This window comes from Pipistrellus hanaki, assembly GCF_964339955.1.
Source record: "Pipistrellus hanaki genome assembly, chromosome: 20".
NCBI lineage: Eukaryota > Metazoa > Chordata > Mammalia > Chiroptera > Vespertilionidae > Pipistrellus > Pipistrellus hanaki.
The window spans coordinates 12,063,916-12,080,956 of record NC_140522.1 but is presented as its reverse complement, the minus strand read 5'-3'; the positions used below and the strand labels follow the sequence as shown (position 1 = coordinate 12,080,956).

The following is a 17,041-nucleotide window of genomic DNA, read 5'->3' as shown; positions in this document are numbered from 1 at the left end:
TGTAAAACATTTTTTATCTAGAATAAAATAAATAAGAAGTACCTTGAATAAAAGAGGAAACCAAACTGAGGTTTAAAATTATATCTGTTGCTAATTGATAATATTGGTAGTCTCCTGCATGGATAGTTAATGTCTGAGTATACTGAAAAGGAGCCAGAAGTACTGAGGGAGAATAAAATCATCTTGAGTTGGTGTGTGTGTGTGTGTTTGTGTTTATTTTTTGGTTTGAGAGAGGAACGGGGAGAGAGAAGCATTGCTTTGTTGTTCCATTTATGCATTCATTGGGATGTGCCCTGACGGGATGGCACCACAACCTTGGCTTATGGGGACGATGCTCTAGCTAACTGCCCAGCTGGGGTAATAATAATTCTGTTCTTTAGGTATAACCCAGTGAAGGTACTCCAGTATTTGGGTAATACTGGTTTTCGGGTATTGCAGTTCTTTGCATTTGATAGTTGCCATTGCACTATTATAGAAAGGAAGTCTTGAAGCATCTATTTAAATAATTTAAGAAAGTTCAGGTTTCACATCTTAACACTTTATTTGAGCAGGTGATATCTTTATATTCTTATTTTGGCAATGTTTTAATGTTCTCTTGTGTTTAATATATCAGCATGGTACATTTACCATATATATTAATGGTGACAAGTTAAATGGTATGGTTGAAAATATGGTATGGTTATTGGGTTTTCTTATTAACTAAATTAGTTGGGGAAATTGCTTGGAACTGAAATTTCTTACCAAATTGTAACTTTATACAACTCGTATTGTGTGTTTTGTTTCTATCTTTTTGGTTGGTCTGTGTTTTTTGTTTTGTTTTGTTTTTCCCCCCAAGGACAAGAGAGAGAGAAACATTGATGTGAGAGAGAAACATCAACTGGTTGCCTTTCATTGTGCTCCAACTGCAGGCCAGGTATGTGCCCTGACGGAATCAAACCATCAACTGTTCGGTGCACAGGATGAGCCTCAACCACTGAGTCACTCTAGCTGGGTGTTTGGTCATGTTTATGTTTTTATGAATTGGTCATTTATTCACCCCCAAGCATCACTTGTGAACCAAACAGCATGTTAGTGTCACCACTCCGAAAGTTAAGTTTTCTTTGTTCCATTTGGTTAAACAGAATGTATTTCTGAGGGGTGAGGGTTGAACTAGAAGAAAACTTTTGTAGTTTACTAATAGGTTAGCTAGACATGTAGAAATTTAGTGTCCTCAAAATAATGAATTAGGAAGTATTTGTGGAAATAATTTAGGTGAGCAAAAGTATTTGACTAGGCTCTGGTTGGGTTGCTCAGTTGTTGCCATACCTATACGCCAAGGTTGTAGGTTCAATCCCCAGTCAGGGCACATACAAGAAACAATCAATGAGTGCTCACTTTGGTAGCAAATATACTAAAAATATACTAAAATTGGAACAGTACAGAGAAGATTAGCATGGCTCCTGCACAAAGAAAAAAAAGAAACAGGGAATGAACAAATAGATGTTTCTCTAAAAATCATTTTTTTAAAAGTTGTTTGGCTAGCTAACAAATAGAGCAAGTATAAGAAGCTAAAAGTGACAGATATTCAATAATGGGTAGCCTAGCTGGTATTAATCATTGAGCCTCAAGCCATGAACCAAGAGGTCACTGGTTCAATTCCTGGTCAAGGCACATACCAGGGCACATACCAGGGCTGCAGGCTTGATGCCCAGAAGGGGACGTGTAGAAGGCACTCGATAGATGATGTCTCTCATCGATGTTCCTCTCTCTCCCTTCCCTTTCTCTAAACATCAATAATATACACTGAGTGGCCAGATTATTATGATCTCTGAATGCATAATAATCTGGCCACTCAGTGTATATCCTATATACAATAATAAAAAGCTAATATGCAAATTGTCCCCTCCACCAGGAGTTCAACCAGCAGGCAGGCTGGCCAACCGCCCATATCCCTTCCCCCTGGCCAGACCCCACCCATGCACAAATTCATGCACTGGGCCTCTAATACACACACACACACACACACACACACACACACACACACACACACTGGGTGGCCAGATGATTATGCGTTCAGAGATCATAATCTGGCCACTCATTGTATATACATACATACGTGTGTGTATTTAAAAATAAATGGGTAAAGAATTCTAACACTGGGTTGGCAATCAGCATGTTAATTTTTCTCACTTGCATGTAAGCTTCTCACACTTTAGTGTCTTTAAAGAGGTGGTAATTGATTACTAATTACATCAAAGTGCGGATGTTGGAAAGTTAGAAAAAACACCTTTGAAAGGCTGCTGGTTTTTCTTTTTTATTCCATCGTCCTTTGATTCAGTCATAGCATGTTTCTCTGATTAGCTAAAGATCTTCATTTTCTTTTCTTTAGCCATAGCAAACATTATGTAACTTTAAAACTTATTTCTCTTAAGTATAGAAAAGCTTCCATTATCCAGTATCCAGAAATCTAGCAACATTGTGTAAAGTTCAGAAATAAAAACAAAGGATCACTCAAAATTTCCTCAGATTTATTTCATTATGAACATTAATGGTCTTAACTTGGTTCACATATTCTATATTTCTTAATTATGTCATTTTTTTACTAGTCTTTTTTTAGATGCCCACTGCAGTAAAAATTGCCTATTGACTTAGAATTCGAAATGATGTTTTGCGGTTTTTAAGATAATCAATTCCTTGATATTCCTATTTACCACTTTTTATTCTATCCCTCTCTTACATTGAAAGTTATCAGTTCCTCAAAAATTCTACATGCCAGATTGATCATTCTCAGTTTTGGTATATATCTTTCAAGACATGTTATTATCTAATCTAATAAACATAAATATTTGTTGGCTTTGTTTATTGCTTAATTAAACATTGTAATCACTGCACTATTTTAAGCTTTTTTTTTCCTTTTTTAAAATTTTTTATTGATTTTTTTTTTTTTTTTTTTTTTTTTTTTTTTTAATACATAGAGGAAGGGAGAGACATAGAGAGTTAGAAACATCGATGAGAGAGAGTCATCGATCAGTTGCCTCTTGCACACCCCCTACTGGGGATATGCCCGCAACCAAGGTATATGCCCTTGACCGGAATCGAACCCGGGACCCTTCAGTCCCTAAGCCGACGCTCTATCCATTGAGCCAAATCGGTCCCGGCTTTTTTTTCTTCTTAATAGAGTACAATGAGAAACACTACTTCATTTAATGACTCTTTGCCCTCAGCTCAGTGTCCCTCGTGCTGTCCAAAATGTCTGATTTAGGCCAAGTCCTCTAGTCAGATCTTGCTGCACACGAGTCCAAATCTTCTGTTACTATGCTAAACCTTCTGCTCCCCATCAACACAATCTTGTTTCCATCTTTGCTTATTTTCTTTTCTACACTTCTTTCTCATGCAAACAGTCACTTCCTTAAGAGCCTGGCTTTTCTCTATATCACATCATGCTAATTTTTCAGTTCTGTTTAGATCACATTGGTTTTTTTATCCTCTTGACCTGTGTACTTATTTTGCTTTCCTATTATTTTACACTTATATAATGATACAGAATAGCATAAAATTGAGTCTTTAAAGATGCCTGTTGACATAAGCCAACTTTTTAATGCAGTGATTAGTATTCAGTAAAATTAAGTTACCTTCAATTACATGTTTTGAGTATCATTAAGAATCTTTAGGTGAATAACTTGTTTTGAACACTAAATAGCTTTTCTAAAACGAAACTTTGATAAATACCGATTTCAGGTGCATGATGGAGGCCTGGAGTTTACTGCGACACCATTCTAGTAGATCGAATGTGAAGGAGTTACTAGAGCACACGTACAAAGGCTGTCAGGAAATGGGCCTAATGGAGGATTTACTGAAGCTACCGTTTACAGACACTGAGCAGGTAATGACTTACCAGTAAAAGCGTGTCAGAAATTCAGTGTATGTTAGTAGCTTACACATGTATTATATTTTTCCTAGGAGTGTTTGGTGAGCTTTTTGCAGTCCAGCACCAGTGTTCAGAATCATGAATTACTTTTAGTTCACCATTTACAGCGTGCCAATTATATCCCTGCCTTGAAGCTGAACCAAATTCTGAAGATTAATCTTACGGTATAGTTAAACTTGTTTTGTTGTGGGGGGATAAGGAAAGAAGAAAAACTAGTGACTTTGTTATCTAAGAGTTTGTAGTTTTGTAACCAACCATTGAGCTTTATATAAATTTGAGTTTGGAGATTCCTCTTCTTACTTTCTACAGCAGAATTAGGAATAAGGTATTATTTACCCAGTTGGCTTTTATCTTCCATTTCTGTTTAATATCTGTGATCTTGCCAGACTAATATTTCACTTAGGGAAATGGAGAGGATGAGGTAGAGGTCAGTAATAGAAATTATATGGTGCACAGAGCCTGGACTTCAGGAGTTAGACCAATTCTTAATTTCCATTGTGTGCTGGACACATACTCTCTGTAAAAGAGTTCCTCACATGTAAAATGATAGTATCTCTGTGTGAGGGTGTACAAAGGTGTGTGTGAAGTAACAAGTACATGTGACTGATGCAGGTAGAAACTTAGTAGTTGACAACTGGTGTTCTTTAGTTGTGAAGAAATCAAGACTGGATAGGTGAGACTTTAATGGGTAAGGTTTGATAAAGTAATTCGGTGTGTATATGAGGTCCCTTGGTTTGGAAGAAGGGAGGAGGAAGATATTCTTGAATATTGTTATATTTTAGAAGGTAAATGTATAAACATAGCACCTAACATGTTTAAAGATTAAATTTTTATTAGTTATGATATGTTCAATAGAATGATCGTGATCCTCACTTGCGGGAGAGATATGTGGCTCGCAATTCTATATTAGATCAATATGGAAAAGTTCTTCCGAGAGTCCATCGAAAATTAGCCATGGAACGAGCTAAACCTTACCGTGTGTCAACATTATCAGTTGTTCGAAAAGGTAAGATTTCATTGAAAAATGTCCTAAAGCATTGAGTTAGAGAAGATACTGAGTGATTGCCTTCTGCAACCATCTCTAGCTTATACTTTGCTGTGTCTCATCACAGTGGTGCCTTTTTTTACTGGCCATTCTGTCCCAATAAGTTTAAAGCTTTTTGAACATGTTTATAACTTAGTAATGTAGTAACAAATGAAAGAACTTTTTTTATTTCCTTTGAAAGCTCTTGTCCAACTTTTAGAAAACGTAACTTTTTACCATCTTCTAAAAGCCCAATAAATAAATATCTACCTAGATGTTATTAAACCAAATGCTATTAAACCAAATGCAGTTTTAACCAAACTCTTATGATCTGTTTTCCAGTCGCACTTTTGTATTATTAGTCTTCTATTAAAAGTCCTGGTTTTAGAGATTAAATTGAATTCTGCAATATTCATTTTACAGTTTGTCGGCCCAAACCATTATCAGCAGTTCCAAAGCGAGCTGTAATAGGGACTGTGGTAACAAGATCTACTTTCATTCATAACGTGTTGTCTAAAGTTGGAGAGGTTTGGAAAAGTGACGAACCTAAAAATAGCACCTTAGCCTACAATAGGTATGTTTTACTTTTTATAGTCATGTTACTTGTTCATCTTTCCTGGATATCAACAGCATTCATAAACAGTTAACCTTAGAGTTTATTATTGTATGTAAAAAGGAAAAGCTCTTTCTATTGGTTATTTTGTTACAAGGAAAATGTATGTTCGTTAGTATCTATAACTATCTATCTATATATGTATATATGTATATTTGTTTATATATATAAAAGCCCAAGTGTCCTTCTGACCAGTAGCTATGATGCACACTGACCAACAGGGGGCAAATGTTCAATGCAGGAGCTGCCAGGACACGCACTGGCCATTTAAAAATAGCGCTGCGGCCCTGGTGCTGACAAAATAGCACTTGGTTTCCCCCAAGTGGAACACAGCCCACCAAATCACAGCCGTTGCTGCCAAGACCCCATGGTGCAAAATGCGGCCCGCGGCCCACAGCCCAGCCTGGAAATGGTCATTGTGGGCACCCGGTAATGATGTCACATTGCAACGCCCAGCTTCCTCTCCCGAGTGACTCCTTGGAGTTTCTTCAGCCCAGGACTTGCTTTATAGTAGTCAGGTGCAAACATTTTACACTTTAACCAAATGTTTGTGAAGGTTTTCCTGTGCCTCGTCTCATTTGATCCTCATAGAAGTCCTGGAATAGGTAGATAGGAGACTTGGTGGAATCCTATTTTTTTTTTTTCCATTAGCCATAAAACGGAGATTTAGAAAGCTTAGAAATTTGACCTGACTGAAAAGAAGTAAGAAATTGTGGACCTTGAAAATAACTTCAGGTTTTCTCACTGCACAGAATATAGTCAAACACTGCTACAATTAAATATTTTATCCTTTGTTCTGCCTGAATGATCTACAATGATAATCTGCTTCGTGTTGATACCGCTGTATTGCTGACAATTACCTGAAAGAGAAGTTGGGGTGCTTCACTGGGCTGGAAAAAGTTTAGCTAAAGCAGAGAGCAGGTCTAATTAAGCAAGTTTATTCTACATTTATAAAAGGCTCAGTAGACTTGCACATGCACAATTTATATAAAGCTCTTGCTGGCACCCATCACACACGTGTGTTTCCATCTGTCATTGTCAATCATGAATTTGGTTGACACTTCTATTATAGAAAAAGGGCAAACAGCGATATTAAAATATTTCTTCTAATTAATTTCCTTTCAATGTGCACAAATCCGTGCACTAGGACACTAGTTGGTAAATAAGTGTACAGAGTAAAAAACAAAGCCATCCTCCCCATCTAATCCTACCTTCTTACAGCATTTTTAATTTAATGTTCCTTACGGTACATAATCAAAAGCTGCAGTTTTATTTTCTCTGTAGTCCTAGACTAGAAGGACCACCTCCTGCAGTGTGCTCTCTCCCAGATTCAGAGCTGCCTGGGGCATTTGTTGGAACACCAGTTTTAAAGACATCACAAAAAGTTTCTAGGTAAGAATTTATTAAATCTTTTTTTTTGCCTTTTGTTAATCCTCACCAAAGATACTTTTCCATTAATTTTTAGAGAGAGTTGTGGTGGTGGGGAGGCGAGAGACAGAAATTGCTTGCTAAGTGTTATTTTATGTAATTTATATTTTGTGTATAACCTAAAATGCATTACTTATTTGGATCATGGTCAAAAAGTTGTTGAGGAAATCCTAAGCATTTTCTTTAGGACATTTAATTTAAAAATTTATAGTGTTTTAGTATAATTCTAGCACATTTTTTAAAATATAATTCTTGGTAGTATAAGAATTTGGCTTTTACTTAGGTAGGCGCTGGTGCCATTTGTTGCATGGGCCCTGCTTTTGAGAAGCAATGATTCCTAAATAGACACCTAAAACATAAATGTGAGCACAGTGCAAAGCATTTTACAAAATACCTATTTGGGCCCTGTCCATTGTGCCAGTGGTTAGAGCATCAGCCTACGCACCATAGGGTCGTTGGTTCAGTTCCCGGTCAAGGGCACATACCTTCATTGCAGGTTCTTTCTTCATCCCGTTGCGGGTGTGTGGGATGCAGCAGTCAATGTTTCTCCCGCTCCCTCAATTCCTCCCTTTCACTCTCCAAAAAACAATGGAAAAAATATCCTCAGGTGAGAATAAACAAAAAAATCTATTTGGGGTGGCTCAATGTAAAAGTGGGTAATCAGTGTACAGATACAGAATTTGAATACAAATGAACTGAAAAAGGAAATAATTAGAACAGATAGTGGAGAGAAAAATGCCAAGCAACCTGATTTGGATATTCTTGTTTAATGGAAATCTCAAAGCTGTGTGAGTATAAAATAACAAGTAGGGAGACCATGTATTAAGAAAAATGCTTTTCCCTGGCTTGTTTGGCTCAGTGGATAGAGCGTCGGCCTGCAGACCAAAGGGTCCCAGGTTCTATTCTGGTCAAGGGCACATGCCTGGGTTGTAGCTCTATCCCCAGGAGGAGGCATGCAGGAGGCAGCCAGTCAATGATTCTCTCATCTGGATGTTTCTCTTTCCCCCTCCGCTCCCCCCTACACACACCTCCAAATACAATAAACATATATTAAAATAAAAATAAAAATGCTGCTTACAAGTGCGCCCGCAGTGGGTGATAGGTCCTGAGCACCCGCTAGCTCTGCTGGTCTGCCCCTCTGTGGTGAAGAGCATGTCTGAGATGAGACAGGAGAGGCGGAGCAGCTGATCCTGCTCATTTCTGGCCACCAAAACATGCTGCCCTTTCCCGTGGTCCCCTTGGAGCAGGGGCGTTTGGGAGAGTAAAAGGGTATAGTTTTTATTGCTAGGAAATCTGACCGTGAAATAAAGGTTACATATTAGCCCTGACAGGAGGAGTGACCTGTACGGCCCAACAGAATCATTAGCAGGTCGTTTTCATTTGAAAAAATAAATGCCTGACCAATAATGGGGGCTCAGTAAACATTGGTAGAAAAGGAGGGAGGAGGACTAGAATTCCCTTTTTTAGATTAGTTACCTAGAATTCTTAATTCTTTATTTTGCTACTGAATTAATATTCTGACATTTTAAGCATGTCATTAATGTACTTGCCTGAATTTATATTTAATGCAGTTTGTCATATTTACCAGTGAATGTAAAAGCCTGAGTGATTAAACGGGTTAGTAAATTCTATAGTTTCCTTAGTATAACTCAGTAAACAGTTTACCAGGGTCTTTCTACTCACACATGTACTCTGATTACAGACTGCTGGATTTGGTGGTACATCCTGTTCCCCAGCTTTCTCAGGGTTTGGGGTTTATCCAGCAAACCCCCACCAGATATCCTTTGTACCTGTCACCTAGTTCATTGCCAGTAAGTTCACCAATACAAGGATCACGTCAGAATACCTCCAGGGCTTCAGAACTACATTTACTTGAAACTCCTGTTGTAGTTAAGGTAAGTATCATATACCGAGCATTCATAGTGAAGCTTGAAAGTTATTATTTTTTAAGTAGCAGGGAGAAATAGCTATTTATAACTGATATATCTGAATGATGGATGATTTAAGCCTTTCCTCTTTTTCTTTCTGTGGGTATCTTTCCAAAATGCTTTCTGTATTTTTACATCTTCTTAATAGAACTTGCTGAACTTACCCTTTGTGTTTAAATGGCATTATAGGCAAGATTAACAGTTATTGTCCTGAAAGGCTCTTGGTGATCGTTATAAATTGGCCTTAATTTTTTTGAAAAATGCCTTCACATTCTTGCGTTTACTTTTTTAGTTTTTAAATTCTATTTCTCATTCTCTTTTTCTGTTATTCTATCGAATGCTTTTTAGTTTCTAGATTTATTAATTTTGATTCTCTGGCTCCTTCAATTCAACTATAAATATTACTTTTTTCTACTAATAGATATCTGTCTTTAAATTGCCTCCACCCTCTCTGATAAATTACCAGCTGATGACTGATAACAGTGATCTTTTACCTTCATATTGTCAAAATGTTTTTATATATATTATCCCCTAGCTCTGTGTCCAGTGCTCTAGATCTAGTCTTAGGATTTTTATTCTTTTCTTTTTTATTGTTTTTTGATATCTAGCATTTGTAATGAACCAGGGAATTTATTTTTCAAATTGAGTAAAAGATACTTCAGTAAATGCTTATCTGAAAATAAGTTGAAAAAGATTACTAAGACTGTTAAATTCCTGACATTTAATAGCCAGTACAGTATTTCTAACATTTTTCTTCAAAAACAACAACAACAACAACAACAACAAAAATCAAACTTTATATTGCCTGCAAGTAGGTTTAAATTAAATAAAATCAAGGTAATTTTGTCCCTGCTGCCAAAAACAGTCTAGGAGGGGAAAAATCATTATCTTGTAATAGATTTAATTATCTATGGAATAATTTGTTCACTAGTCCTTTAGAGAAGTTAAGCGAAGAGATTGTTTCTATTGTTTTTTGTGCTAATTATTTTTAGTCATTATAATCCAGAATTTTTATAAATAATTAAGGTGCTGTTGGATTATTAAAGTCAATCGCATTAATTTAGATTAGATTGCTGTAGTTAAGCTAGGTTCTGTTTACTGACACTATCTCTTTTATCTGAAGTTTTCTAAACAGCCTAGCTAGTTTGGCTCAGTGAATAGAGCATCAGCCTGCCGACTTAAGGGTCCCAGGTTTGATTTCCTATCAAGGGCACCTACCAGGTTGCGGGCTCGATCCTCAGTGGTGGGTGTACAGGAGGCAGCCAATCAATGATTAGCTCTCACCGATGTTTCTATCTCCCTCTCCATCTCTGAAATAAATGAAAATGTTTTAAAATATAAAGTTTTCATGGTATATGTACACAGATAATAATTTAATAAAAAAAAATAAAGTTTTCTAAAGAATAGTAAAATAATTTTATCTTATCTGTGCACTTTATTTTCAGTTGACTTTATTCTTAGAACAACCAACACCTTTAGAATGATTATGGACGCACTGTTACGTTTTGTAGTCTTAAATGTAGAATGCTCTGAATAGAATTTCACTTTTTTTTCCCCCAGTGGTCTATTATAAAACTTCTTACGTGTTTTTTTTTTGTTTGTTTGTTTTTTTTAATATATTTTATTGATTTTGTAGAGAGGTAGGGAGAGAGATAGAGAGTTAGAAACATCGATGAGAGAGAGTCATCGATCAGCTGCCTCTTGCACACCCCCTACTGGGGATATGCCCGCAACCAAGGTACATGCCCTTGACCGGAATCGAACCCGGGACCTCTCAGTCCCCAAGCCGACGCTCTATCCATTGAGCCAAACCGGTCTTGGCTCTTACGTGTTTTTTTGAGATGAGAATTTGGCCACCATTGTGATTCAATTGACCTGTCTGTCCTTATGTATTGCCTGTTATAGATACTAATGGTGGATTTCTCTTTACTCTTTGTCATAGAAAGCTAAAACTTTGGCCATGTCAATTACTTCCTCTGGATTTGCCGAGTTCACTCCTCAATCCATCCTACGGTCTGGTCTTCGGTCAACACCTTTAGGGACTCCCTCTCAGTCACCCGGAAGGTCTCTTACTCCTCCTTTGCGACTTAAAGAAACTAGAATTTCATTCATGGAAGAAGGCATGACCAAAAAGTGGACTTCCGGAGTAAGTTTGATAATATTTGGAACAAAAAGACAGTTCCCATGGGTAAAAAGTTAGATATATCATTTTAATAATACCACTATAGATTTTTGCATACAGTGGTGCAGATAGTCATGAAATCAGAAATATTAGCTCAGAAAGAAACTGGGATATTGCCTAAGCCAAACCCATCATTTATAGGCAGAAAAAATAGGGCTTAAGAAGCATCAAGTAAATTGCCCACAAATAGCTATTTGGTGTCAGAAATGGGACTAGAACCCAGACCTTATTTTTAGCCCATGTTCATTTGTTTTTTAACCTTGATTGTTTTGCTTCTTTTATTAAGTTCCTTGTTGATTATCTATTTAGGAGGGTATATCTTCAGAGTTCCACTGTGGGTTGTTAATGAAACCCAATTGATGATTATTGTCATCTTACCTGTTAAAGTCTTGGAAATAGCAGATTTTTAATTAGAAAAACATTAACAATCATTAAATTTTGATCATGTATTTGAAGAGAATGGATTTAGAATACATGAACTTTGATTAAGATGGAAAGGGTGGGCAATGATTGGCATTAATAGCTTTGACTTGACTGATTTTTACTAGTAAAAATTATTTTTTGAAACCTTTTACTTTACAGGCTGCAGATGATAACAAAACAAAAGTATCTGTTACCATACCTTTCAATAAATGTGGAATTCCAGGAGAAACTGAGTGGCTGAAGAACAAAGATAAGATACCTTTTTTCCTGAATAGCCCTGAAATGGGCCATCGAGAAATGGATGTGAGATCAGAAAATACACCTTCCCAGAATTTGGAGAAACTGGATGTGAGCAAAGAAAACAGCAATGTTTCCACCGAGTCACTGGAGTATCAAGATGCCCCATCACCAGGAGAGTTTGAACATGTTGTCATGGCTACAAAGCCAGCTAGTGCTTCCACTGGACTAATGACTAATCCAGCTGAAAAGACTGAGAAGGACAATGATAAAGATGTGTTTGGATCAGTAACTCCTCTAGACCTGGAGAAACCAACAGGTAAGAACTCATTTCCAAATATTCAAAATGGCTATTGATGTCCCTCATTTGTAATGGAATTTTTTCCATGATAAAAAAAGCTTTGGGATAAATAATCACATGATACAATATGACACATCTTATTCTTTCCACTTACAAGTAGGTGTGAGGTGTGAGGGCAGAAATACTTGTGTTCCTTTTTGCAGGGGGGAGGGGAGAAGAACAGTAATGTTTAAGAAAGAAATGTTAATTCTCAGTCTGACTTAAGGCCTTACAGTTATGAGAAATAATACTAATTTTATTTTTTTTCCTTTTATTTATTTTTAAATTTAATAAATATTTATGGTTTAGATTATTACAATAGTTTCTTTGCCCCCCCATAGCTCCCCTCAACCCGGTTCCCACCCCTTCCCTCTGCCCTTACCACCCCCTCTCCCCCACTGTTCTCATCCATAAGTGTACGATTTTTTTCCAGTCTTTTCCTACACCCCCCCCCCCATTTCCCTTTCCCCCTGAGAATTATCAGTCCACTCCCTTTCTATGCCCCTGATTCTATTATATTCACCAATTTATTCTGTTCCTCAGATTTTTACTTTTTTCTTTTTCCTCTTCTTGAAGAATATCTTTCAGCATTTCATATAATACTGGTTTGGTGATGATGAACTCCTTTAGCTTTTTCTTATCTGTGAAGCTCTATCTGACCTTCCAATCTGAATGATAGCTTTGCTGAGTAGTCTTGGTTGAAGGTTCTTGTTATTCATCACTTTGAATATTTCTTGCCACTCCTGTCTGGCCTGCATAGTTTCTGTTGAGCTATGTAGGCAATTAACTGCTTTGTAGGCAATTAACTGCTTTTCTCTTGCTGATTATAAGATTCTCTCTTTGTCTTTTGCTCTTGGCATTTTAATTATGATTAAATCTTGGTGTGGTCCTCTTTGGATTCCTTTTGTTTCTTTCACCAGGTGGGGGACTTTTTCAGTCATTTCTTCAAGTAGGTTTTCAGTATCTTGCTCTCTCTCTTCTTTGGAACCCCCATAATCCTGATGTTGGTATGCTTGAAGTTGTCCCAGAGGCTTCTTACACTATCTTCAACTTTTTGGATTCTTTTTTCTTTTTTTTTTTCTGGTTGAGTGTTTTTTGCTTTGTATTTCAAATATTTGACTTAATTCTTGCATTCCTCTAGTAAGCTGTTGGGTCTCTGTATAATATTTTTCATTCAGTCAGTGTATGTTTAATTTCTAGTTGGTCCTTTTTCTTTTTTTCTTTAAAAAAAAATATATATATTTTATTGATTTTTTACAGAGGGGAAGAGAGAGGGATAGAGAGTTAGAAACATCCATGAGACAGGACCCTTCAGTCCACAGGCCGACACTCTATCCACTGAGCCAAACCGGTTTCGGCAAGTTGGTCCTTTTTCATATCCTCAAGGGTCTTGCTAAATTTATTAGCCTTTTCTAAGAAATTCTTGAAAAACCTTATAACCGTGGTTTTGAATTCTATATCCAGTCATTTCCCGCCCCCCCTCCATTTCTTTCGTTTGTGATCTGTTTCCTTGTCTCCTCATTTTCTCTGCTTTCTTGTCTCCTCATTTTCGCTGCTTCCCTGAATTGGTAGGGTGGCTTTGTTTGCTAGGTTTCCTATATGGCCAGTGGGTCAGCCTCCCAGTCACCTGAGGTAGACACTATTGGTGCACCCCTTTGTGGTCTGTGTGTACAGCCTTGTTGTAGTTAAGCCTTGATTGTTGTTCGCGTCACTGGGAGGAACTGACCTCCAGGCCAATTGGCTATGTGTATCAGCTGTGTTTACGCCAGGAGACCTGTGCTGGAGACAGCCTTACAGGACCAGACTTGCAAAATTGCAAAAGCTTCTGTGCTCAGCTTGGATGGGGCAGTCTCAGGGCTGAGCAGACAGTCTTAGCTTCCTGTCAACCCTGCCCTTGCGCACATGCCTCCAGACCTCTGCCTTCTGCAGTTTCCCTGAGTTTCTGTCTAACAATCCAGATTCCCCCCAGGTTCACCTGGAACTGGGGTTCTGTGCAGTCAGGAGCTTCTGACTCCCTTCCTCAGCAGTCAGTCTTCTCTGAACACACCCTCGGGAGCATGCGAGCCTCAAGACCCCTGCCCACCACAGCTTCCCCAAGTCTCCTCCATGCGCTCTCTACATGACAGTCTAGACTCCCCCGTATGAGCCTGGGTCCACGGGGTTTTGCCCGGATCTGGGGTTCAGTGTATTCAGGGGCTTCCTTCCCTCTCCTGCCAGAGAAAGCCAGCCAGGCTCTCAGCCCCCTTCCTCTCTGTGCACGTGTGTCTTTGCTGCTCCTCTGATTTTCCATGAGCTTTTTTCTTTCCTTCTAGTTGTAGAATTTCCACTGAGCCGGCTTTCCTGTGGTTTTGGATTATGTAATTTTAGTTGTAGTTTTGAAATTGTTGTGCGAGGCAGCAGTTTAGGTGTTTACCTATACCGCCATCTTGGTTTCTCTCCAAGAAATAATACTAACTTTAGATAAGTTTGCTACTCACAGTTTTTAACTTATCCAACTTATCCAGAAAGCTGCTCTAGAACCAGGAACCTCATTCTATTTACCTCCATCCATTCCTCCAAAATAAATCACTGGATGATCAAAATAAACAAACAACAGCCCATGAACTTACTATCTGTACTAGAGGCCTAATGCATGAAATTCGTGCAAGAGCAGGCCTTTCTCCCCCTGATGCCAGCACCAGCTTCCCTCTGGCACCGGGGACCCGGGCTTCCCTCGCCCTGGCTTCACCTGGAAGGATGTCCAGACTAACTAGCAAATTACACTTTTATTATTATAGATGCTCATCCACCAAAAAAGTGTTAAGCCCCTAATATATGTGCAACAAGTGTGTGTGCGCTAAGTGTTGTCGAGGTGAGTAGAGTGGATATGGGCATCGCTCGCATGTAAGTTAGAGCCCAGTGGGCTGTGAAAACCAACAAGCACTTGCAGTTTGACAGTGATATGCTAGGGGACCACCAGCAAAGGGGAAGAGTAGATTCAGTGGACAAGAAAACTTGTTTTCTTTTTGTTTCTGAACGCTGCACAGTTTTAACAAGCTTCTTTAAAGGCAGCTCCTAATTTTAAATATGTAAAACCAGGTACTTTTATGAAAATCTGGTACTTTTATGAAATATTTCTTTCGGGAAATATTTCCTGTCTGAGCTTAACTAAGGTTTCTGAGTCCAGTGAAGCTAGTGCTGTGGTGGTGTTTTTTTCCAGTATGTATTTATTGATTTCTTTTTTTTCTTTCTTTCTTTCTTTTTTTTTTTTTTTTTTTTTAAATATATTTGATTGATTTTTTACAGAGGGGAAGAGAGAGGGATAGAGAGTTAGAAACAGCCATGAGACAGAATCATCGATCAACCGCCTCCTGCACACTCCCTACTGGGGATGTGCCGGCAACCAAGGTACATGCCCTTGACCGGAATCGAACCCGGGACCTTTCAGTCTGCTGGCCGACACTCTTATCCACTGAGGTTTCGGCTATTTATTGATTTCAGAGAGAGGGAGGAAGAGAAATAGAAAAATCAGTGATCAGAGGGAATCATCGATAGCCTGCCTCCTGCATGCCACCTATTAGGGATTGAGTCCACAAGCCTGGCATGTGCCCTGATTGGGAATTGAACCCATGGGTTGATGACCAACCACTGTGCAACACTGGCCAGACTGTGACATCTTTACTTAATAAACCTTTATTAGTTGCTCTCAGGAGTTAGTACTTTTTTTTCATAAACAGCTTATGTCTAGAAGTTTACTCTCTTCATATACTGTATCCAACTAAAACAATTTGAAAGGTAAATATTAACCCTTTGCACTCCGCTGTCCCCTCTCAGGGGACATCGGAATTCTAGCATATCACTTGGATGTCCCCTCTCAGGGGACATTGCAGTTTATTAGTGATTACGGGGAATTGAGTTAATTCAACACACGTTTCCACCGCAAAGTAGCGTCGAGTAGCTGGTAGCCAATGTCCAGAATGGTTCGGAGTGCAAAGGGTTAAATTAGTATCTTAGTTCAGTTACTTAACTAGGTTTGTGATCTGGGATAAGCAGTATAACTATATGTTTGTTTTTTTCATCTTTAAAATGGGGATGATAATACTGACACTTTGAATACTGAGAATTTAATGCATTGTATCTAAAACATTTGTAGCAGTGGCTCAGACAAAAGTGGGAAGTGGTAGATTAAAGGGGGTGAGGGAACTCTTGGGCTAGATGCAGAATTAGAAGGGACTGCTGGCAGTCTAATGTCAAAGGAGCAAGCTACACATGCAGCGAGCAGACCTGACAACTCGATAGAAGGCTTCAGTCCCAGACCATGAGTAATTGCTGAACACTTAACAAAGATAATTGTCAATATTGTCAACTGTATGGTTTGCAGGCACTTTAGAAGATGGAGAAACAAAGGATCTCTTAGTTGCAGAAGAAGCAGTGTCAGTATTAAATCACTCAAGCCCTATTCAAGGGGTTGAAGCTTCTCTTTGTGTACCATTAACCCATGAAAGGTAAGTGTTTAGGGGAAAATTTCACATATTGTTAAATGAAACTGAACCAGTAAAATATTCTTATGCATAGGTCAGCTCTTATTTACATTTTTTATATTTCCATATTTGGTAATGTTTTCTGTTTTGAAGTCCATTTGTAAAATTGTGTTTTACTTAATTTTATGAAATCTTAGAATGAAACTAAACATTTCCTGAATATGTAGAGTCATACTTGATGGGTTGAGGTAGAACTCATGCTCTTTGGTGGCCTATTTTTGTTGAAGACCAAGAGTTTCATGCCCTGCATTCTTCCATGCCCTTCTGTTTTCATTGGTTTCCAGATGGTCAGGGGTAAGTATCCCATAGCACCAGGGTGAGCAGAGGGAGATGGCACAGAGGCAGTTTTGTTTCCTGCCATTGGATGGATACAGAACTCGAGCCAAGTTTTGTTTCTTAATGACATGAAGGGCTATGTTCCCATTTAGTTTCAGTTAGC

General features: G+C 38.2%; 1 protein-coding gene across 2 annotated transcripts in view; it reads left to right on the top strand.

Annotated features, from left to right (window-relative positions):
- Positions 1 to 17,041, top strand: part of AHCTF1 (AT-hook containing transcription factor 1) — a 65,658-nt gene that overhangs the window by 35,961 nt on the left and 12,656 nt on the right. For both annotated transcript variants that reach the window (XM_084868812.1, XM_084868811.1), the window contains exons 23-31: positions 3,718 to 3,862; positions 3,940 to 4,071; positions 4,763 to 4,913; positions 5,355 to 5,505; positions 6,829 to 6,936; positions 8,675 to 8,867; positions 10,843 to 11,046; positions 11,665 to 12,061; positions 16,443 to 16,566. In XM_084868812.1, coding sequence (XP_084724938.1) covers positions 3,718 to 3,862; positions 3,940 to 4,071; positions 4,763 to 4,913; positions 5,355 to 5,505; positions 6,829 to 6,936; positions 8,675 to 8,867; positions 10,843 to 11,046; positions 11,665 to 12,061; positions 16,443 to 16,566 — 1,605 coding nt within the window. The remainder of the gene's footprint in view (positions 1 to 3,717; positions 3,863 to 3,939; positions 4,072 to 4,762; positions 4,914 to 5,354; positions 5,506 to 6,828; positions 6,937 to 8,674; positions 8,868 to 10,842; positions 11,047 to 11,664; positions 12,062 to 16,442; positions 16,567 to 17,041) is intronic.